This window comes from Zeus faber, assembly GCF_960531495.2.
Source record: "Zeus faber genome assembly, chromosome: 4".
NCBI classification, from domain to species: Eukaryota; Metazoa; Chordata; class Actinopteri; order Zeiformes; family Zeidae; genus Zeus; species Zeus faber.
The window spans coordinates 1718733-1742748 of record NC_137191.1 but is presented as its reverse complement, the minus strand read 5'-3'; the positions used below and the strand labels follow the sequence as shown (position 1 = coordinate 1742748).

General features: G+C 43.0%; 1 protein-coding gene and 1 pseudogene across 2 annotated transcripts; both read right to left on the bottom strand.

Annotated features, from left to right (window-relative positions):
* Window positions 1–403: 403 nt before the first annotated feature.
* Window positions 404–12731, bottom strand: LOC307229005 (cadherin-5-like; the record flags this gene model as incomplete). Its single annotated transcript, XM_079998877.1, has 12 exons — window positions 404–1022; window positions 1447–1627; window positions 2537–2648; window positions 3398–3537; window positions 4640–4736; window positions 5004–5113; window positions 7218–7351; window positions 7453–7595; window positions 8548–8655; window positions 9033–9214; window positions 9491–9642; window positions 12664–12731. The coding sequence occupies 11 exons, from the start codon at window positions 12729–12731 to the stop codon at window positions 1452–1454; spliced, it is 1422 nt and encodes a 473-aa protein (XP_079855003.1). The 3' UTR covers window positions 404–1022; window positions 1447–1451.
* Window positions 12732–15937: 3206 nt separating this feature from the next.
* LOC307229004 (3-mercaptopyruvate sulfurtransferase-like) lies at window positions 15938–23850 on the bottom strand (annotated as a pseudogene). Its single transcript has 4 exons — window positions 23833–23850; window positions 23455–23725; window positions 21349–21651; window positions 15938–16051 (listed from the first exon to the last, which is right to left on the bottom strand). The product of its transcript is annotated as a 3-mercaptopyruvate sulfurtransferase-like (transcript).
* Window positions 23851–24016: the final 166 nt, after the last annotated feature.

Genomic DNA, 24016 nt, shown 5'->3' with positions numbered 1-24016 from the left:
GATTTACATAAGGAATAACCACACTTTAAATATGAAAGCAAATAATAGAAAGATAAAACATAATATGACAGAGATAATGGGTTGGATTGCAAACAGGCCTCGTCGGCTGCACCCATCTCAGATTATCACTTGAAGGTGTTGGGTGTGAAAAGAACCGTGTTGAGCACTTGTGCTCTGAGATCAACCCTGAACACCTTCAACATCCCATTCTGCATTTTACACGTCATAAAACTGTGATTAACCTCATTTAATATGAAAATCTAAAAACAAACTAAAAGATAAGGTAAATGTGCAATTTGAATACATTTGTTGGAATGCGTGAACTGGTTAATGGAATTAATGAGCTTCATATGCACGACTGTTAAAACATGTTTGTGATAAAACAAATGTGAAAATTGTTAGTTGTTCAATCTTTGACAAAAAGCTTTGCTCACCCCTGGCTTCAAGGAATTTCATGAAGAAGATTCAAGATTGAATTAGTTATTTGTCACAATCACCGCGTGTCATTACATTTCAGTGCATATTATGTGATGTACTGTAGAAGTGCTGTGATGTGGCAAAATGTGATATGGCTCCAATTTGTGTGTGTGGTTCATCCAGTGTAGTTGTCTTTGTTTTGTGCATGTGTGTGTTTTTGGTGTGAGATGTGATTTTGCAAATTAACATTATTTTTATGTACGAATGCTTTTGGGCAGTGTGTCCATTTCAGTATGTGTGGGTTTGTGTGTGTATGTGTGTACGTGTGTCAAGTCGGCCTCCTGTAACCTGTGTAGCCTCAGTTTGGAAACTAGTCTGATTCGTCCGATGCGTACATGTACATCTCGGCCAAGTTTCTAAACTTTGGCTCGCACTCCTTCAGGAAGCTGAAATCCACCTCGTGGTCAACCTTGTCCTTCTCTACCTTGATCATCACGGCCAAGTCTGCATCGCAGTCGGGGTGCGACAGGTGGTGCAGGCTGTGGTCTGGGTGGCGGAGCAGGGAGCTGTCGTGGGGAGTCAAGGTCTGGATGGAGAGGCCGCCTCTAGAAGAGAGAAAGAGAAGAACAAATGATTGGCAGAGCATCTAGAGGTGGAAGAGTAATGATCCTGGTTGATGACATCTAATTGTTTTCTTTGGAGGTTTTTTAACGAGTTGAACTAAAAAAGCAAGTGCCTCACCTTCGAATGGCATTTGAATATAATCTGTATTTTAACAGCATCTAATACCACAAGGTTGCTCTGAATAAACACCGGACAATCCTTCCAAGAGTAGATCAATGTGTTGGGTTGAGATCATGCTTCTTTGCATCCCATAACTAGAATATCAAGCTGCTTTCCTGTACTGTCTGACATATTTAGGATTTTTGTATTGAGAATATACTATGGTACACTGGACCAATTACTAACACCAGGGTCTGTATCGGTGCTCATCACTAGATAAAGACATTCCTATAAGCAGGTCATTACCTCCATCATCCACATGCCTGTCCATGTCCATCTCTCCTCCATCCTCTTGGTTGTCCACCACCTGCTGACAGCTGCTCATCTCTCCACCTCCAGCTATTCATCTCTCCTCCATCCTCCCAGTAGTGGTTCATCCTGGTCAGGGACTTAAAGTTCAGGTAGCACCTCCACATCACGATCATCCCTGTGACAGGAGAGTGAGAGGAGAGATGTATTTTTTCTAGCACAGTCTCATCTTGACATTCATGCATTGACACTCTATAAGATATACTCAGGTACAAAGACGCTGAATTCTTCTGAATGTGCTCATAGACTTTGTGGTGGAGCTTGTCAAAATGTGTTTTCTCAAGGTGGAGCAATTCAGGATCGATTTACTGCCTCCGTCAAAGGACCGCTCAGCAGTTATTGTTCATAAGAGATGATCTTTCACTTAATAGTCTCGGTGCATTGTGGCAACTGCAACATAGAAATGGAGTTTAGTGCTTGTTCTACATTTACTGCTTTAAACTCACAAACATTTCTAGCATTTATTATTGGTTGTGTCCTTTTCCTTCTGAACATCTTCTGAACATCCATCCATCATCTATACTGCTTATCCTCGTGGGGTCGCGGGGGGGGCTGGAGCCAATCCCAGCTGTCATTGGGCGAGAGGCAGGGTACACCCTGGACAGATCTATCCCAGGGCCGACATACAGAGACAAACCACTATGCACGCTCACATTCACACCTACAGTCAATTTTAGAGTCACCGATTAACCTAACCTGCATGTCTTTGGAATGTGGGAGGAAACCGGAGTACCCGGAGAAAACCCACGCAGGCACAGGGAGAACATGCAAACTCCACACAGAAAGGCCCCAACCCGGGTTCGAACCGGGAACCCTCTTGCTGCGAGGCATCTTCTGAACATCCGCCATCTTATTTGCTTGCAATTTACAATATTTGTTGTTTCTAATATTTCCAATGTTTATTGTGGGCAGAGGTCTTTCAGTTGTTTTCTTAGCCATGACTGCTTAAGGCTTCAACGTGGTTCTGTGTGACTTCTCTGTGATGTGTGCAATGTCCCAAACAGTCTTAAGTGTATGTGTTACCCACCCAGTATGGCCAAATGACAGACCAGTACGGCAGGTAGCACAATGACACCAACTCCAATCTTCGAGGTGACTTTACATTCCTCGTGGATCCGCTTGTCGTCACACCGACATACCTGAAGAATGACACCAGTTGATATTTCAATCAATCAATGTAACTGGTTTATTTAACTTGTAAACTAGTTTTTTGATGATAGAAATTATTTCAATTTCCAAGCTTCAATTAATCAAAACAGTTACATTACATAACGAACATGAAATGTTCAATATATCAAAAAACATAGCGACATAAATTGTCATTTTTACGGCACAAACGCAGCAGGAACAGCAATCATTTTATAACATTTTTAATCCCATGGGGAGTCAACTCTACGGAGGTTTGTACGTGTACTTAACTACGCTGTTGTGAGATCCAACATCGTCCAGTCAGAACGACGGGGTCACAAGACTTTGATTTTCTTTTCAATTCTGTCAAAACTATTTATTTTGGTTTAATGCAAAGAGTATCAGTCACATTCAATATGAATTGTGACAAATTCCTGGGCCCTTTTCGCCTTGGACATTAGTTTAGTCCTCAGTCATTATTTTCAGTTTGAGTAGAACATTCAATCTCTCGTCCGCTCTTTCCAGAGTGACTTCCAACTCCAAGTGGTTTATGTTTCCTACAAACGAATCGTTCGTGAGGCTTGCATCACTATTAGGCCTGAATAATAAGCAGTTGTACATGCTTCTTACATGTTTAGTGGTTAAAGGGATAGTGGTGTGTCGTGTCATTGTAGAGGTGGGGAAACACTGGCAGAGTGCCAGAGTGAAGCTGCATAGACAAATGACACACACACACACACACACACACACACACACACACCTTGATGGGCACTTGAACAACACTGCTCAGAGGGGGGCGTCCTCCATCTTCAACTCGCACCTCCAGCATGTAGTCTGTAGGGTCATCCAGGCTGAAATGGCCGTGCTTCAATCTGATCTCTGCTGTGTTGTCTGGTTTCTCTGAAATAGATCACAATTTAAACATCACTCATAACGGCCCTCCTAATAAACACACCAGTTTATTGTACCGAGTGGGCAACATGGAACACACCTGGAGCAGATGGACAACATATCATGATAAAGGTTCCTCTCCTGTGTGTCTGAGGAAAAGGGGGTTTTACCTCTTGCTCGTTGATTACTCTGACGAGTAACAGGCGAACAGCCACACTGATCCTTGACCCAATGACCTAGACCCAAGATAGGTGGCTGCTCAAACCCCCCTACCCCCACACCCCAGGGGGTTAATGGCTGCATGTAAAGGTTGAATAGAAAAGGCCCAAGGACTGAAATGTACTGTACCGAAATGTACACGCCAATTAGAAAAACACATTGTCCCTTCTTCTGTAAATCCACACTGTGCTTTTAAATAAAGACAAAAATGTCAAATATATAAAAATGTTCTAATTTAAAAAGATGTGATTACTGGGATGCATTGTCACCAATTTATCCCAGCGAGACGTAGCAGACGTAGTACAATTGTTTTTTCTAGTAATAATAATAAATGTAAAACTGTGAGAAGTTCTGAGTCTGACAGAATATAAGCTTTTGAAAGAGCCCTGCACTTTGAGTAGCACTGTGTTGGTTACTTTATCCAGGTCACTCATGTTGATGTTTTTGTGGTGATTCTGAATGTTTAGTTAATATGATTAGATAGACATCTTATATCATATATGTATTTTAATTTAAAATGTAGATATAACTTTTAGTGCGGCCCCCAGGTGGTTTCATATTTCCCTTTTCTTGCCCTCGTGGAAAAGGTTTAGACACTCCTGATTTAGACGAATGTGATTAAGAACCTTAATAAGAGCTGTCTCAGTGCTGTGGTGTGGCCAAAATCCAGACTGGAAGTTGTCCAAGTCATCATTTGAGATTAGGAAACTGCTTCCTTGTTATGAGACTATTTTTTTTCAAAGGGTTTGTTAATTAACAGATTTTATGTATTCATAAGCCTTTCTTTCTTTCTTTCTTTCTTTCTTTCTTTCTTTCTTTCTTTCATTCTCTACTGTGTTGAAGGAAAACAAATGATGAATAAACTATTTGTCCAATCGCCACAGGGACTTACTGGTTGTGATGGAGAAGGTGGTTGAAGGTTGAACGAGGGAGAAACTAAAGAATGGAATCTGGTCATCTTTGTCAGTGGCGTTTAACCTTCCGATTACCTGAGAAGCAGAGACAGACTCGGTTTCAAAAAAGCATCTATCTATGTATCTACATTTTCTAGGAAGTCGAAATCAGGCAACCTGCATTGACTCCACTATGATCCAAGTTACTGTCCCTGAACATGCTGCCATGTTGCCATGTGACAGCAGTGATGTAAAATGAAAGGTTTTAAAACCAGGTTGGGACAAAATGCAAGACACTGTAAGAAAAGACAGCAACACCTGACTAGCCAGGCCTCTTGCTTAGTGACATCATGCATATCTTACCGTTCCCGCCGTGTCATTCTCACAGACAAAGACCTCGTCCCAAACGAGTTCTGGTGCGTTATCATTGACGTCCTGAACCAGAATGTTTACCTTGACAAAGGACTCCAACCCTGAAGAGGAGGAACCATCACATGGATTGTCACACAGTCTAAAGCCCCTTTCCCACATGGAATCTGTAACATGGCTGGATAAACAATGATCCGGCCGAGGCAGTAGGTAGTCATTCCCACATCGGCCTCCTTTACAGAAAAGTTCCGTATGAAGTTTGTTCCCACGTAGATGACTGTTACGGATACATAACATAATGCTCGCACGAGAGGTAATATCACTCGAGACAAGGCAGCAGAATCGTTTTTAGACCAGCGCTTCACTCCCCGTCTCCACGGTCCTCCCGCACGGTCTTGCTTCCATCCGCTGACAGGGCCCCCGTCCCCGGACGCAATAACCCAAAGCCAACGTTATGAAATCAGTGGGATCATTTTCAACCCGTCCTAAACTCTCACCCCTGTCCACCCGCTCATTTGTAAAAACACACTATTTGTGTTTCATTTGGATTCAGCTCACATTGCCGGTGGATTAAGGACTTTCATCCCATGTGGGAAAGGGGCAAAAAACACTTTGACACAATGGGCATCTATGCAACAAATGCAACCGCTCCGTTTTTATACCTTTTTATAATAACAATCGAAGCAAACAATTGAACCGTGCTGTCACAAAGACATTGTGGTTGAAATTTCATTCAAATCCATCCACATTCGGAGTTTTATTATTCTAAACTATCTGGAACACATACTTCAGCATAAGCTACAAACACGGTTGAGGTGTCGTTTAAACTGCTATGTTAAAATGATCTCCTGGTTTAAATTTCAACCATATTTCATCGATCCACATCCCAATAAATATTAGTCCAAAGTGGAACAACTTTGAACCGAAAATATTAAGTTAGTCTTGGTTAACTGACAGGTCAAACATCTCTTTCTAAAATGAGCAAGATGAGATTTACAGTAAGACGCTTTGTGATGTCATCATATTATTTACTATGAACGTACAGATTCCCATTGAGAATGTCCAGTTGGACCGTGTCCTGTGTGCGGCGTGGATTTGGTCACTTTGTAGTCACACAGTGTAGTGACTATGTAGTGACTGGGTATGAGTTTGTAGTCACTACAAACACACATGATGTGTGCTAGTAACCACAACCTGCACATTCAATTATGAATTGGATGATGATGTCACAAATCCACTCCACAAACTCATCTCGCTCCACCACCCGACTTGAAGTTTGTGATGCGCGAACGTTCGGTTACTTCTGGTCAAATTTCATCTTTTTTTCATTAATTGCTGCTCTGCATGTGATCGTGTGCATGAAACTTGAACCACGAGATATCTGCGATGTCCCAGTTCTAACGAGACCTCAACCATGTCCATGGGTCCTGCGGTTGTCATATTCCAGACACTTTTAGCCGGAAAAATGCCAAGGAGATTATAAATAATAAAAATAGCTGCAGGCAGCAGGACACAGGGTCCAGTTCAGTCATGTTGGGTGTGTTTTACAGTTTCCCAAGTTCTCTGATACACAACGATTTGCCGAATTGACTTGAACACAGCATGGGCTCCCCCCCGTCACTCGTCTCCTGGTTGCTCATCTCATGGAGCAACCAGGATGCTGTCTACACAGTGCAATCCTCCTGTCTTTTAAACAACCCTGCATGTTTGCTGGTCAAATATTTATAATTGACGAATTGGGAATTTTGTAACTTGTTTCATTAGAAAGACGTGTTTTATAGAACCTCTACAAATTGGAATAGCTAAAAATACACGACACAACCCGCGAGCAACCTGACCAAGTCCCATGGCCCTGGACAGCGGCCGGCCCACAGCGAGGGGAGAACAGAGTGGACCCCATTACAGCACCGTACAGACCTCCTATCACAGTCTAAGTAACCGACACTGAGACATCATATATCAGCCTCTGAGAGTAGAGTTGTATTACCACAAGCATCACGGTGACTTATACCAATGACAAACGGTGACTTATAGTCATCAAGCAGAAGGCTGCTTTTTGTAACTTGTGCTGCGTTTCACAGAACCAGGAAAACTGTAATACTTACTGAACATGTGTGTGTGTGTGTGTGTGTGTGTGTGTGTGTGTGTGTGTGTGTGTGTGTGTGTGTGTGTGTGTGTGTGTGTGTGTGTGTGTGTGTGTGTGTGTACCGTCTGGCTCCTCCTGAGCTCTGACTTGGAAGATGTGTGTGGCCTCCAGCTTTCTGTCCAGCTTCCTCAGAGTGAACAGCTGACCTGTGATGGGGTTCACTCCAATCGGACAGTCCTTGTCTTCTATTGAATACCTAGAGGAGGAGGAGGGATTACAACTAATTAATAACTTTCTCTCTATAATTTCAAGTGTAGAATATATTTATATATAAATACTATATAATGTGTGTCCTACCTTATGCTCTTACTGGCCTTGTCAGGATCTTTGGCCCTCATGGCCCCTATGTTGGTTTCCATGGTTTCCTCCATCACGCTAAACTTGTAGATAGGCCTGGTAAACATGGGGGGCTCGTCCACATCTATTACCTTGATGTTCACCTGTCAAATTGAGTCGGTTCAATACCACTCAAACACTTAATTCTTTAATCCTAGAATCACATTTTTTAGGATTGGCTGACTTAGTTTGCATGTTTTGTTCCATTATGCTTGTTTTATCAAACCTTGAGAGCTGTCCCTGTGTGAGCACAGTCTACAGCCAATGAGCTGCTCCTCTATAGCAGGTTGGGAATGATTTTCTCTTTTAAGGTTGATTCAGTGCTATCAACCACAAATAGACTAATGATTGAACAGGGATGTGAAGAATATCTTCAATCCGACACTTCACTCCTGATTTCACGAGAGATTTTGCAGAAGAGCTATTCTTACCAATACACACGTACATACTACGTCACACATATCAGGTGTGGTTAGACAAATTAGTGAAGCACTTTGGTCCCATCGACTAGAAAGAGTGTAATATCAGATGCCGTCCATTGACCGTATCTAATACCAACGCTCCAAATTCTATACTGCAAGACCTCATTCCAGTGACCTCACCAACGGTTGAGATTTACTTTTGTCAACAAACTACTCTCCATAATTATTAGTTTGCAGTTGACAACAAAGTGGCGATGACCGTTTCCTGTTATTGTAAACACACACAGCCATCTTCACCTTGATTCCACTGACCAGGACTAAGAGCATCACCACAGTGAAGATAATGGTATAGCACAGAGCTGGAGACCACGCCCCTATAGCATCATCTCTACCAAGAGAAAAATGAAATGGGCACAGTCTCAAAACAGCAGAGAATTCAGTTACAACAAGTTTTCAACATTGTAAATACATGTCTGTTGAGAAGACACAGACTGGAAACTGTTCTTATTTTTAAAGGCTGAAAACCAGTGTGAGTCAAATTGTCTTTTGAATGTGGGCCTGGAAAACCATTTGAGACTGTACCTGTAGAAATAACATTGACTTTACATGTGTTTGTATTCCTGTGATAGCTCACCTGGGCGCTGGTGATGGCAGTGTCTGCATTATCAGCAGGGGTCTCCAGGTTGTTCTCCCACACATGCACAGTGAAACTGTAGCTGCTCCTTGTCTCATAGTCCAGGACCTTGAGTGGGAGGGTGGGGATCATAAATAGATGACTGTAACCCTCCAAAAAAACAGCACCACTTGGAGGTTATTTCATCATTTTTAATGCGAAACTGATGCTGATAGGCTGAGAAAGCTTTCGATAACTTTCCCAAATTCTTGTACATTATCAGAAACCTCACTTTTCTAATGGACCAATAGAAATCCAGGATGCCCTATGGACTGGTTGTGGGGGAGATACCAGCAGGTAAAGAAGGTTTGAAGAAAGAGTTCCTACAGGTGGATGTTGCTGCTTATATTTAAACAAATATGTGTTGGTTCCATCTTGATCTCATTCTTTCATCCCTATCCAAAGACAGCCCTCATGGCTTTGAGCTTCCCTGCCGCTGACCTCACCTGTCTGAGCATGAGGTCCCCATCTTTGACTGGGCTGAGTTTGACTTGAAACATGTTGTTAAAGGGCGGCGTGATGGTGAAGACGGGGTCTTTGTTCTGGATCTGGTCTCTGTCCTCCAGCGTCAGAGTACCTATCGTCTCATTCAGCTTCTGGTTTTCTGGGACCTGAAACTCATACGTCTCTGTTTGAAGTTTGAAGTAGAATTTTCATTTAAACACCTTATAGTTGTCACATATATGAATATGTGTTTAATATTATATAAATAAGAATAAGCATAATTAAATTGGCTTGTTTCACTTAAATCAATACGTTGTGTTAAAGTAGAAATAGAAAGTGCAGCACAAACACCTCAGTTCCAATATTATTAATACTGTCCCTGGACGGCCCTGAATCCACTTCTCAAATGGTCTTTATTGAATACCATGAAGTCATGTTCAGTTTGTACTCTAGTCCTTACGTCTGGTGAAGGAGGCGATGTTGTCGTTGATGTCAATGATGGTGATGGTGACCGAGGTGGTGGCCGTGTGGCCTGCGGGGAGGCCAAGCAAGTCCTGGGCCTGGACCACCAGCACATACTGGCTCCTGGTTTCACGGTCCAGGGAATCAGACCTGGATGTGATTACACCTGGAGAGAGAGAGACTCCTTCAAACCCACATTTTGTAAAATGGGACAAACACCAAATAGAAACACTGCATGCAGAATTCTGTAAGAGCATCCTCCATGTCCAGAGGAAAACCCCAAACAACACATGCAGGGAAGAATTAGGCCCATACCCACTAAAGATTTATATTGAAAAGAGCAATTCAATTCTAAAAACACCGAAAAACTCACAACCCCCTCTCCTATCATTATAAAGCCCTAAAACAAAAAGATGAACATAGAGAAGATTCAAGATTCAAGAGGTTTTATTTTGTCACATAAACATACTTTGATACATATATGCAGTGAAATGTTTTTGCTAATCACCCGGAGATTATGCACAATAAGTTCTAAAACCAAACATAATAGCTAACCTAATTTCTAGCTAACTGACTAACTGAAAGTACATTCCTAAAACATAATGCAGTTAGTGAATAGAATAATATAAAATAGGACTCAAAAAGGTAAAGCAGAGTGGTGGTACATTATATAAGTGAAGGGAATAGAGTTATGTATATGGGATAGGTTATTTGTATATACAGATATGTGCAGTAAAGTGCATGTGAATATAGTGTGTGTGGAGGTATACAGTACAGGATACAACAGTACTGCACAGAAATACAGTAACACCGAACTGAACAGCAATACAGCACAATATGAGAAGAGCATCAATCAACACAAAGTGAAATATAAAACATATTGGAAAGAAACTACGGAAAAGCCAAAATAAGCTTCAATGCTATTTGGCCCTAAACACACAGTACACCACGGCAGAATATTTGACCACGGTAAATAAGATAAATCTTGAAGATGTACAGACTCAGTGAACACAGTCTGGCCGTGGAAAAGGGCCGCCACCGTCAGACCTGGCAACCCAGAGAGCCAGGCTGTGCTCCCACTGCAGCCGAGGAGGCACTTCCTCACAAGCTGCCACAAATATCAGGACATCAGAGATGAGTGTTGCAGTCATCCCAGTTGTTCACTGACCTTTATTCTTGAGATTGTGGAGATTCCTCAGATTTTATTGTTGAAATGTGGTTTGTGAAATGTGACCCAACCCATCATTTATAGTAAGTTTACGTCGTGAAGGTTTGATATAAATACTAAAATCTTTTTATAGAATTGAAAATAAAATTCAATAATTGAAAAGAAAACTAGTGAGACATATTATTTTTCTTTTTGTACAGATCTGGCAGGACTGGCTCCAGAAGGTGAAGAGATATCACCTTGAAGGTGAGGGTGCCAACTCCATCTTCACTGTGGACGACGAAGGACGTTTGTTTGTCCACAAGACTCTGAACCAAAAGGAGAAGAGCTTCTACCTCCTGAAGACTCTGATGTATGACGGGGATAACACGCTGGTGGACTCTACGGAGTTAGTTGTCCTGGTGTTGTCCAGCGGCAGTGTCCCCATCTTCCCAACAACATACAGTGGATCCATCAAGAAGAGGTCTACACTTGGTGAGCATGCTGTTAACCAGCAACGCTGCTGGCTCGCTCATTTGTCCTATTCCACATAAAGACTCAAAGTCCAACCATAGCCAATTGAATGTAACCATGAAGCATTTCTCCTACAACAGTTAAGCTCAGTCACCTCCATGTGAGGTGTTAAAGCTCTGAAATGTCTTTACATTAATAACACAATATGGAGGCCGTTCATCATCTTGAATTATAGGAAAGTTTCCTTTAAAGATTCTGTTGTTTCCCCTTTATTTCCAACGATGCAATTAAATACAGATCTTTTCTTGCTGACATGTTTTCCTGGATCCTCTTGGGTGGAGTTTTCCACAGTGTCTTGTCCACATTCAGGTGGAGCGGTCCTGTGACTGAATTCTTCCTGACTGTTTAATTCTCCCAAAACAGGATCTGAAGTGGTTGCAGTGACAGCCACAGATGCTGACGACCCTGAAGAACCTCAGGGAAACCTACAGTACTCTCTGAGGCCAGAGGGAGAGATCTCTGCCTTTGAAATCCACAGCTTGACAGGTAGGCTGCCAGGCTGTTTTCATCATGACAATAAATATTCTTTATTCATTTTAACATTCTTAATATGAAACATCTCCCCAAAAGAAAATGAAAATGGATTTAGAAAATAAGAAAGAGAGGAATATTTTACCTGCTAACTGGAACTAACACACACACACACACACACACACACACACACACACACACACACACACACACACACACACACACACACACACACACACACACACACACACACACACACACACACAGTGGAGACAGCATCTGATGGATGGTGTGGGTGGGGAGGGAGTGAGTGCGTGTGGTCAATGATCTATTCAAATAAAAGCACAGACACATGGTCTGTACAGACACTAGGATTGTAAGTTTGCTTTTTGCTTTGTTTGGGGAAGTTTGGAGGGAGAAGATTTTGGGGAGTAAGGGCCAACGTTTCAAAAATCAATATAAACAATGAAGGAGGGAAAGAGACTCTATGACGTGTATAGAAATAAATAGTGAAGAGTTGAAGGCTTCCAAGAAAGAAAAAGAGAAAGAAAGAAAAAGCAGCTGAAGAGTTCACCCCTTGTAGCGCTCTCTGTCTGTCTGTCTCCCTGTCTGTCTCTCTGTCTCTCTATCTCTCTCTCCCTTCTCCCTGCCTCTCTCCCCTCTCTCTCTCTGTCGGTCTCTCTCCTCTCTCTCTCTCTGTCTGTCTCTCTCCTCTCTCTCTCTCTCTGTCGGTCTCTCTCTCCTCCCTCTCTCTGTCTGTCTCTCTCCTCTCTCTCTGTCTGTCTGTCTGTCTGCCTGTCTGTCTGTCTCTCTCACATTATCAAAGCATAACAAGACATAATTATTTTGTTACACAAGGAAAACACATTAAGACAATAATGAAAAAATAATAATAATAAAGAGTAGTAACAACACCGATGAAGAGGGAACAATATTTAACAACAACAACAATAATTAGTGAAATAAACAATAAAAAAACAACATGACTGTGGTGGATGTGGTGGCTTGAGCAGCCACACCTGATGCTGACGAGCACCAGGTTTAAAACTCCGTCCACACACTCAGTCAGGATGGAGCCCTGAGTCATGACGTGTTCCATCTGCTCCTGGCTAATTCCATCTCGCCTCATCTCTACAGTAAAGTGGTGTTTTCAACCCCCCGTCGCCTGTGTCTCTGTGGCAGTCTCACCACCCAAGTGGCTCCCATCTTGACTGAGTGTGTGGACGAGGTTTTAACCCCAGGTGTGGCTGCTCAAGCCACCACCTCCACCACACTGACAAAAATAAAACAAATGAAGTAGAAGAACAGGTAAACACATAAAGGTGTGTGGTGTCCCTCCTTTTCTGACAGCACATGGTTTGGCTCGTATTTAAATTGATGGTATATTTTAGAATCGTATTAGATTTAGTGTTGAACTGATACTAGTTTAACAAGCTCAACGACAAAGACCCTACACCAAGAGACATATGTACCTCCACATATCTACATAAAGGTTATGAATGAATGGATGGATGAATATGTAAATGAATATTAATACCCAGATATTTAAGAAGTGACTTGATTTGCTGATTTCCTGAAACAGCGATATTTAAGATATTTAAGTTACTGATGAAGGAAAATCTGTTGTATGTAAATATGGATTATATGTCACAAATCATGGTGTTGTAACGACCCTAATGTCTATACTGTTGAGTGGAATGGATCAGTATCTGTATCAGATGGAAGCTAAAGTGTAGCACTCGGAATCAGTGAAAAAACAGGACCTACCCGTCCTATCACGTAGGGGCCTGTATCAACCCTCCCCTCGTACATGTAGAACGTTTGCTTGAAGAGTTCCAGCTTCTGCCCCGAGAGGTCGGGGTGAGGTTTCCTTCCTCACAGCGTCAGAGGAACCAGAGGAAGCTGCCACTGCTCGTGTTAGAACGAGGGTTAAGGCCACGGCCATCAGCCCCATCGTCCATGTCTGCAGTCCAGCCATCATGCTCTGCTCTGATAACACTTCCAAAGCGGTTTCATTGAAAAAAAAAAATATTTTCCTGGATTTGATGCAAACAAATGGCAAGAGTGAGGCTCAGGGCGCTTCATCGCAGAGAACATAAGTGACTCTCACTCCTTGAACATTGACTTGGACGTACAAACAGAAACACACACAGGCACTGGCGCACACACACACACCTGCCACGGCTGAGCTTCACGCCTCCACTCAAGATGGATTAGAATATTCAATATCAATAGAATATATAATATCAAGTTGATGCGTGGCCTTCCAGGGGGATTCAACTTTACTGCAATATCACACACACACACACACACACACACACACACACACACACACACACACACACACACACACACACACACACACACACACACACACACACACACACACAAATACACTTATTTGACTGTCCAAGTGCCATTGTTCATTGCCAAATTCTTGAGCCCATTCTGTTGCTCGTTAAAGGAGCAATAGACAACTTTTTATACTTTAATTCATCATTACAAAGTAAATACTGATTGCACAGAGCAATGGCGATAGAATAATGACGCCATCGCTGTTTGGATTGGTTCCCTATAAGCCTCCATATCACTATGCATTCAGACTGCCACCGGGTACCAACTCCTGGGAAAATGGTTGATTTACAGCAATACATCACAGGAAGTGGGTCAACCAATGAGCAGCCATTAGAGGAAATGGTAGATCATAAACTCTCATTGAAATCGGACGAGAAATGTAAACGTTACAGTGCTTTTTATCCCCAAAAAAAGACTTTACACTAGCGTTGCCCGTCCAACATGGCAGTGACGTCGACATGTCATAAGCAACGGGCCGCAGCGGTCAATGTGGCGTCTATGTATATACTGTATGTCAATGATGGCACAAAAGAAATAAAAAATGTACTAAAATTGTGACAAGTTCAATTGACCTCTTCAGTGAACCCGTTTCTTCCTCCACCCTTATTTCCAAAGTGTTGTTGATCATTCCTTGCGGTGCTCTGAGGAAAACATAAAGCCGTCTGGTTGCCCTAGCACCAGTGGCGCAAAAGCTGTCTATTGCCCCTTTAAGGATCTGCTTTGGTTACTCACTGTGGTCGGCGAGCCTGAAGGTTACGTTGAGCACACTGTGCTCCAGAGGCTCACAGTGAACTCGAATGGACCATTCGTCATTGTTCCGAAATAACTGAAAAATATGATGAAGACTCAATAATGATAATTGGAACAGTGATCTGGTCATGGTAACCAGGATCATATCTTTGTCTGAAATACAGTATACATCTACTTGCACTTATTCCTGTGAGGAGGTTTTTTTTTTTTAATAACGTCTGATCTTACATAGGCATCGTCCTTGAAGAGCAGGGAGCATTCCCTCACAGCTGGTTGGGAGGAATCAAGGGGCTTCAGGTCGCAGGATTTGGAGTATTTCCTGAAGGAAAACAGCCGTTACTTTTATCTCACAGCTTTCACGCCTCAAAGTACTTTCATGACACTTTCTCGTGACACTCGTTCTACCAGGTGAAGCATGAAGAGCACTTTTACTTCAAAATAAATTGTACTTTCAGGCATTGCAAATCAATGAGCTGGAGTAAAAAGTCATGCATTTGTGTGGAAATTGTTGAGCAAAAGGGTACAGTCTCCCGAAAGTGAATTTTGCAAGTAAGCAGCAAATTCCTTATATTTGCACTTAGGGAAAGCCCTTGAGTTTAATTCCACCCCCGTGTCCGTCTTTTTGTACCTGGTTAGTTCTTGCAGTTGTTGCGACTTTAACCGGCGTGATTTGACCCTTTTGTTGGCGTAGAGGGTGCACAATGTGTCTCCGCTGAAGTCTGTGCGGTCAGAGAGCTTTGATGCGTTCCAGCTGCACGTGATGCTGTTGTTGTAGTCACAGAGGCAAAAGATACCTGGGGAAGAAGGACCGAAGAAGACGGTGCATGACGGCTGCCTCGGACCGTTAACCGAAACCTTCAACAAACCTCAAAAATCAAGGCCATCTATACTCTAAACACTCTCATCACCGTTGCCACTCCAAGCCCTTTACCTCCATCACTGAAATGCAGCAGCCGCTCGCAAGCAAGTCGAAAAAAGTTGCAATTATTTCGCTTTTGAGAAATCATAGTTCTACCTTGACCACTCACCGTCCTGACTTGGTTGGATGTGCCAGTGCAGATCTGGAAGAGGAGGAGGAGATGACACTCTATCGATCGCCCCCCCGGGCGTCGCCATGCCGCTGTGTGGGGGGGTGAGCGCGAGCGGCGATGGACTGCGTCGGCAAAGAGGGGACCCTGGTGGGCGGGTTGGCGAGAAGGTTGCCTAGAGGCGCGATTTGGAGACCAGCGGTTCGACGGGCCTGGTCCTCAACTCCGGGGTTGGATCCCAGCTCAGTGATCACGCCCACCTCATGTCTCTCAGCTGCATCCAGGACACAAAAAAACAGATGTGATGTTAGATCAGTGGCAGAAAAATAAGAGGGTCAGGTGTGTCTCCCAGTTCCAGCTTTAAACCCAGGTGTGGTTTGACGCGCAGACTCACACTCCAGAACCTGGCCGAAACCCACCCGGCTGAAAGCCACCCGACCACACGTGCACAGTTCCACACGTGCACAGTTCCACACACGTTGGAAATGAACGGCTTCCCACACCCACAGGTGATCCCAAAAAGCAGAACAAGTGACTGCCTCTGACGTTTGAGTTGTCTGTGTGCGTTCCAAAATCGCTCAATGCACCTTTCGTTGCGATACTGTGAAATGCAACCACAGCCCCGTGACAGCTTCTTCAAAAGACTTCCAGTTTTATGTTTTTAAAAAGGGGGGGAAACAAAACCCTTTGTGGTGAAACAACTTGAATCCTTTAAGTCAGCGGTTCCCAACCAAACTAAAGTTTACATCGATCAGGGATGATGCATTTTTGAAGGTTTTTAAGAGGTAAAAAAATATATATATTATTATTTTTTTTATTTCGTTTTTGTAATTAATAATTTTTCATTTTGTTTATCTACTGCTTGTAGGTGCTACCAAATGAGGACATGTAGGTCCTGTACTCCTGTTCCCAAAGAGGGAAGGGGGTTGGTGGTTCTGCCTCACAGGAAGCTCTGCTCTTGTCCTCCCACAGGTCGTCCACAGGACAGAGGGATTGTAGCAGTTCTTCATGATTAAAGAGTTGCATTGCAGGTTGAGAAGTTCAACTCCCATGCATTGCATTCTCTATTATGTGGAATAAACTTGGATCCGGTGCTGAGTTGAAGTCTCCTCCCAATATGGTAATTGAGCCAGAGAATTCTAGGAGTTTTGAAAAGATGTTGCGAAAGGAATTGGGGCCATAAATAATAGCTATGGTTCAGCAGTTTCCTAGAATTCATTTTATTATTATGTAGCGCCCTCCTGTGTCGGATATTGTTTTACTTTGATATGGGATGCTTTGATTGATCAATAAAGAAACGCCTCTTTTTTTTGAGTTGTATGATACAGAAAACGTCTGATGAACCCGTTTAGCTTTGAGTTTGAGGCGCTCGGATGCAGTGAGGTCGGATGCCGTTCTCCTCATAATAACACCGTCTCTGACCGGGGTGTCTCTCATGGCGCTTTAAGAACTGAACCTCTCGCCGTCCTTCCGTGGTCAGGGATTCGAAGCCCCGTCTCGTGACGTTGCACATCTCTCCACCACGCCCTCAACAACCAACAAAAAAGCCTCAGACTGATCCACTCGTCCTACATTTCACAGGTTCCTCAGTGGCTTCAAATTCACTTCATGTTTTCTTTTGCCTGCATGTCTCACCACCAGCCAACAAAGTGTCACTACGTGAGTCAATTTGTATTGGGGCTATTTGGCATGCACTGAAACACCGTATGAAGAGCACAGTTTCGTTTTTGAGTTTTAAGTTCACTCCACTTTGAAGGTCACAAATAAGAGTATGAGTCACCACCCAAGTTGTGACCTCCGCCTTCCAGGAAACTCAGATTACAATCCCATGCATCGCAGCGTATTTTATTTATGGCGCCATTTCACAGAATTCCCAAAGAGTCAATAAAACCAACCAAAAAAGATAAAGGTAAAATGCATGCGCCTGCGGCCATTTTTTCCTGTGATAACTCATAAAGTCAAGTCAAGTCAAGTCAAGTCACACTTTATTTATAGAGCACATTTCATACAAGGGCAACACAATGCACTTTACAAAGAAATACAAAAAAGAAAGAGAGAACATAGTTGTCAGCGGTCATTACAAAACAATGCCCCCGGAACAACAACAACAACAAAAGCAACAACAAAGACAACAATAAAAGCAACAACAGAAACAACAATAAAAGCAACAACAAAAACAACAATAAAAGCAACAACAAATACAACAATAAAAGCAACAACAAATACAACAATAAAAGCGACCCCATCCACAGTGGCAGCAACAGCAACAGAGACAGAAAACAACAACAGCAGCAACAACAGCCACAGAAACAACAACGGCAGCAGCAACATCGACACCAGCAGCAACAACAGCAAATCGACATTTAAAACAACAGCAGCAACCCACACGCAAAGACCTCACCGGAACCGGAAGTGGTAGCTCATACCGGAACCAGGAAAAGTCACTCAGGTTGGATTTGGTTAAGTCGAGGTGTAAAGTTAAGTTAAGGTATAAGGTAAGCAAGGCTTAAGTTTAGGAGCAACGACAACACCAGTTAAGGTATAAGGTTAGGGGCACCAACAACAGCACCAGCAGCAACGCCAACACCAGCAGCGACAATACCAGCAGTAACAGTAGCAGCAACAGCAACAGCGCACAAGTGAACACGTCACCAGAACCGGAAGTGGTAGCTCTCATCGGAATCAGAAATATCCTCATCTGTATTATGTCAACAGTGTGTACCATGTCATCTCAACGAAGTAACGCACAGCTAAGACGTCACCGGAACCGGAAGTGGCAGCCCTCACCGGAAACGGAAATTTCAACTGTGTGCACCATCTCATCTTAATCCAGTCATGGCCTTTAATTAGCGTCCCTAAGTTATGGGTCAAGTTTTCAATCAGACCTCAGGAGGGAGATCCTTTTGACTCTCTCTCTCTCCGGAAACACATCCTTCTTATGATCCTCTCACTGTAATATCACAACAGAAACAACAACAACAGCAACAGAAATAGCAGCAGGAGCCACAGAAACAATTACAACAACAGCAGCAACATCAACACCAACAGCAACAACAACAAAACAACAGCAGGAGCAACAACAGCAACCTACACGCAAAGACCTCACCGGAACCGGAAGTGGTAGCTCTCACCAGAACCGGAAAAGTCACTCAGGTTAGAGATGTTGAGTTGAGGTACAAAGTTAGAGATATTTAAATTTGGGTATAAGCTTCGAGATGGTTAAGTTTAGGGATTGTTATGTTGAGGTACAATGTTCGAGATGATTAGGTTAAGGAATAAGAGAGCAACTTATGAGACTGCTGCTCTTCATCAAAACCAAATAGGACAAGTGGCTTGTGAAGAAGAAACAGAAAGAAACAGTCTTTATTAGTCACGCAACACACCACACTACAACACATGCTTGCACACACACACACATGCACATGCTTTTTGATGGTGGCCGGTGAAATGGATTCTCTGCTTTTGACCCATCCTGGCTTGTCCTCCTCCGGGGCCACAGCCAGGAGCAGGGGCAGCATACGTGGACGCGCCCGGGGACCAGGTGATAATTGTCCATTGCTGGTCAGACGATGATGTGTGCATGTTTTTGGTGGGGATCCTTACTGACGTGAGGTGGAGGAAACCCCATGTGAGCATGGGGTTTCACTTATCACCTGGTCCCCGGGCACGTCCACGTATGCTGCCTACTGCTCCTGGCTGTGGCCCCGGAGGAAGGACAAGCCAGGATGGGTCAAATGCAGAGGAACCATTTCACCGGCCACCATCCAGAGCCAGTGTGTGTGTGCAAGCATGTGTTGTTGTAGTGTGTTGTGTGACAAATAAAGACTGTTTCTTGTTTCTGTATGTCGGCCCTGGCATAGACCTGTCCAGGGTGTACCCCGCCTCTCGACCAATGACAGCTGGGATTGGCTCCAGCGACCCCACAAGGATAAGCGGTATAGATGATGGATGGATGGATAATAATACTAAAGGTACATTTAAGAGCAAGTAGGGGACCTGCTGCGCCTTTTCAACAAGTTAATATAAGGTGTCTGGGGTCCCCAAAACTTGTTTTTTTTGCTGAATATACCACTCAGATTATTAATTTGAGTCATTGTCTCATTCCTCAAAGCCAAAGTGTTTCAAAATGGCTGTTCCCGTGTGTGCAGCTTTGAATGTAAAAAAGCAGCGATGCCCCTAGTTCAGTGACCCAATGGCCTTTGAGCATGACGTTTCGTTGTATTTACTCCGTAACTTTCCCTGATTTCACCTCCTCATTCCACCCAAATCTGTTTCTCAACAAATCTGAGGCAGGGGAAAAAAATGCAATCCAATTGCTGAATCTTCACTCATAATAGATCTACAAGGCGCCATTTAAAAGTTTGTTCCAACTTTAAGTAATAATAATACTTGAGGTATATTTAAGAGCAAGTACTTATATACTTAGAAATGTCAATATGGTTCTCTCACTTTTACTACAGGTATTATGGTCTGAGTACTTTAGCAGTAGTACTGAGTAGTTTTTTTGACCACTGGCTATAATTACAACTGCTGTGGGTAAAAACTTTAGCTGCGTCTTTCGCTCCCACCTGGTGGAGACAGCAAGCTTTCTGTTTCAAATCACAGGCCTGTTGACATGCAGTGCAGTTGAGAATAAAGAACTAGATGCTTGAGTCTTTCTCCGACAAATGACACATTAAAGGTAAATGTAAACTACTACAACATTTGGTTGTAGAATAATATGAGCAGGGGTTACCAAATTGGGATCTGCGGCCCCGTAGGGGTCCTTGAAGATATTGCAGGGGGCACAGCAAAATTTGGGCCACATCATTTTTTTCTCTTCTTTTTTTCATCTTATTTTTCACAAAATATTCATACTCACTACTCCTCACTAATTATATAATGGGGGGCGGGATGTTTCTGTATTTTTATGGCTTTGCATGAGGCTCAGGTTAAATATTATTGCGCATGGCAGTGTATTATAGGCAAATACAGTTTTGGGGGATTATAGTCCTTTATAAGAGCCAGTGGAGTGATCTGCAAAATGTGGAGTGAAATGATGAAATTATTATCATAACATTACACTTTACAACGTCATTATAACATTTAAATTATTAACCCTTAGTTCAGTGGTGCATATTCCAATGTTGGACCTGTGTACACACTGGCTCGTGGGTTAAAATGGACTCTGCTCTAAGATCAGATGTTGTACCTTGTTCGTAGACTCATGTTTCCTTTGGTTTAGATTTGTAAAAACTCAGGCAACTCTTCAAATTCTATTACTCATAATTCAGCAATTTTTAATGAACGTTGAAAATGACAGGAACCAAAATAATGTTTCCACCTAAAATGTTCTTAAATTAAAAGCTGTCAACCTGCACAAAATAATAATAATAATAGTAATAATAATAATAATAATAATAATAATAATAATAATAATAAAAAGAACAAGAACTTCAGGTCATTGGTTAAAATTTCAAACAATGAATGAAGCGTTTGGCCCTCCAAACGCATCCCAACGCCTTCCCTCCGTTTCTCCTCGTCCTCCAAACAGACACCCTTTTTTTTCTTTTTTTCTAGTGGCAAGTCTACCTCAGCATTGGTATCTGTCGTCGTCCTCCTTGGCAGATCACACATGCTTCCCCCGGCCCTCGGCGATGATGTGCTCCGGTGCAGCGCGGGTGTACCACTCGGACCAGCCGCCGTCGTACATCAGCATGCCCTCGTGCCCGCACTCGTGCGCCACCAGCGCCACGTGGCACGCCGATACGGCTGAACCGCAGGACGCGCAGATGGGGTGGCTGAGGTCCACGCCCGCCCGGGAAAATAGGCGGCGGAGGTCCTCCGGGGAGAAGAAAGTGTCCGGACGGAGACAGGAAGCTGTCAAAGGGCATGCTTACATTTAGTCATTTCGCAGCATGCTGATGGAGCCGGGGATGTGGCCGGGCTCCGTGTCTGTCAAGTAATGAGAAAACAGAAGTAGGAGAGGATTGAGTCAGGTCAAAACAGAGTTCATCGCCTTTCTGTTGCATGGTTTCACCATAGACTGTAAACTTGGCTTTTGAGGAGATGGTTTGAAGCCTTGAGTTTGCGTTTACGCTCGCTGCCATCTCAGCAGGAAATAGACCCAGAACTTCCTAAATTATGGCAGCGGGGCGGAGTCTTGGTGAGTTGAGGTGGAGAGTGAAACCACCAGACAGTCAGAGGAAGGAGGAAACATGCTCACCTTGCTCGAAAGTGAACGGGAAACATATCCGTATCTGCGCTCCTAAATATCCCTCACTTCAAGCCTTCATTTCTCCTTTGTGGAATGATCATTTCCAAGTTTCAAGTTTAAAGTTTCAAAATCACAACCACGCAAACTTAGCTATTGAGACCCCTAAGTATTGTGGGTAAAAACTCGAATGCACTGACTTTTCTTTTCCTAATGACAAGTTTCTTCTTTTTCCATTCAGTCTGGTTTTCTGAAGTATCATCTATTGGCCATTAGCTGAACTGCAGTTTAAAGCACATCCACACTTCCGCCCTCTTGCTGCTTGGGTTGGAGACAGTGCCATGCTCCCTGTGAGACAGTGGTATAACTCCAACGGACTGAAGAAGAGACGTCAGGAAAAAAGGTCCTCTTCTGTGGCAACAGGCGAAACACCTGTCTGTGTGTTTGTCTGGTCCTGAAGCGGATTTAGACTGTAATGCGTTGATGAGCGAGCTTGATTCACATTACTTAACATTGGTGTGCTTAGTGCTTTATGTTATGGGGTTTATCTAACTTGGAATTATTTTTGTAAACTGTGTTACTGTAAATTCCTACAGTACTATATTATTACAGGATAATAACTTGTTTTCGACAATGTAATCCCGTGTGGTAGGGCCACTTATGCGGTATGAAACCAAAAAAAGAAAATTCATTCATTTAATCATTCATTCGCAATATCATGCTTACAGTACTTTTTTGGTCAGGTATAGATCCTGTTAGACCAAAAACGAATAGAGCTGAATTCAAAAGCTGCGCAGTGACGTTTCCATATCTGTAGCAATACAATATAATTATATTATAAGTGCATAATAGAAAACTGCAGAATGAATACAAGAACAAAGTTGCTTTGGCTCTGCATGTCTCACTGTCACCACCAAACATCAGCTCTATAGGTCACTTTAGGAACAATAACCTCGAGTGACCTCGGTCATCGTGCCTATGACATAATCATAATACAAGTCTGTACAAAATTCACAGGTTCGACTTATTATTCGACTTATACTCTTGATGGTGCAATCAATACGATTCGATCGATTCCAGCTTGAAAAGCATCCTTTCAACTTTTCGATATATTTTTTTCTGAATTACATAGTTTAATTCTTCCTGCTTTGCAGTTTGCACAGCCTTCGGAGTTTTCCCTTCATCATTTCACTGCACCCTACTTGTGTGGCTGCATGTGACAAATACAAATATTTACTCCTTAATCATCTTAGAGCCAATGTGTGACAATGAAAAACCCTGCATGTCAACAAAATACTTAATCAGTTCTCAGTTATCTCAATAGGTCACATAATTTGACATTTTTGTCAGTTTGGAATGCAATGCTGGTCTTGTGGTCACTACCGCTTCACCCTTGAAGATGCAGATATTTATACATATTGAATGACACCTTAATTACATTTAATCCATGAGTATTCTGGACCTCGGTCCTCAGCTCCACTCACTGTCTCTGGGTTCTGGAACGAACGCCCGGAACATCCACCACACCCGGGGCGCGGAGAACTCCCCGAACTCGCTGGCGCCCCCGGTTACCGACGTATTCCGCGAAGAGCCTCACCGGCGGCGGCGTGTGACCCAGGGGAAGGTCCTGTCGCAGCACCGGTCGGTGTCGAAGAAGGACGCGCCCGGGACGTGCCGAGTCTTGAAACCGCTCTCCGCGCCGCGCCGCAGCTTGGGCAAGTACCACGACGCGTCCGCAGTTTGGCCCCCCGAGTTCTATTTGCATTTCATTGAAAATAACTACACTCTATATATTTCTTGGGGTGTTTTATTACTTATTTTTGTATCGCATGTGTATATTTTATACGTGTACATATTTATACAGTATTGTTTAGATACATTTACTCTGTAGTCTGCTGTAACGGTACATTTCCCTCCCTCCGTAATAAAATACGATTTTATCTTAAATAAGGGTTAAAATATGTTTATACTGTTATCCTCGTTTGATCGTTAAATTACCCAAAAAGACAAATTCGTGTTTTGTTTATTTTATTTGTTTCTGCACAA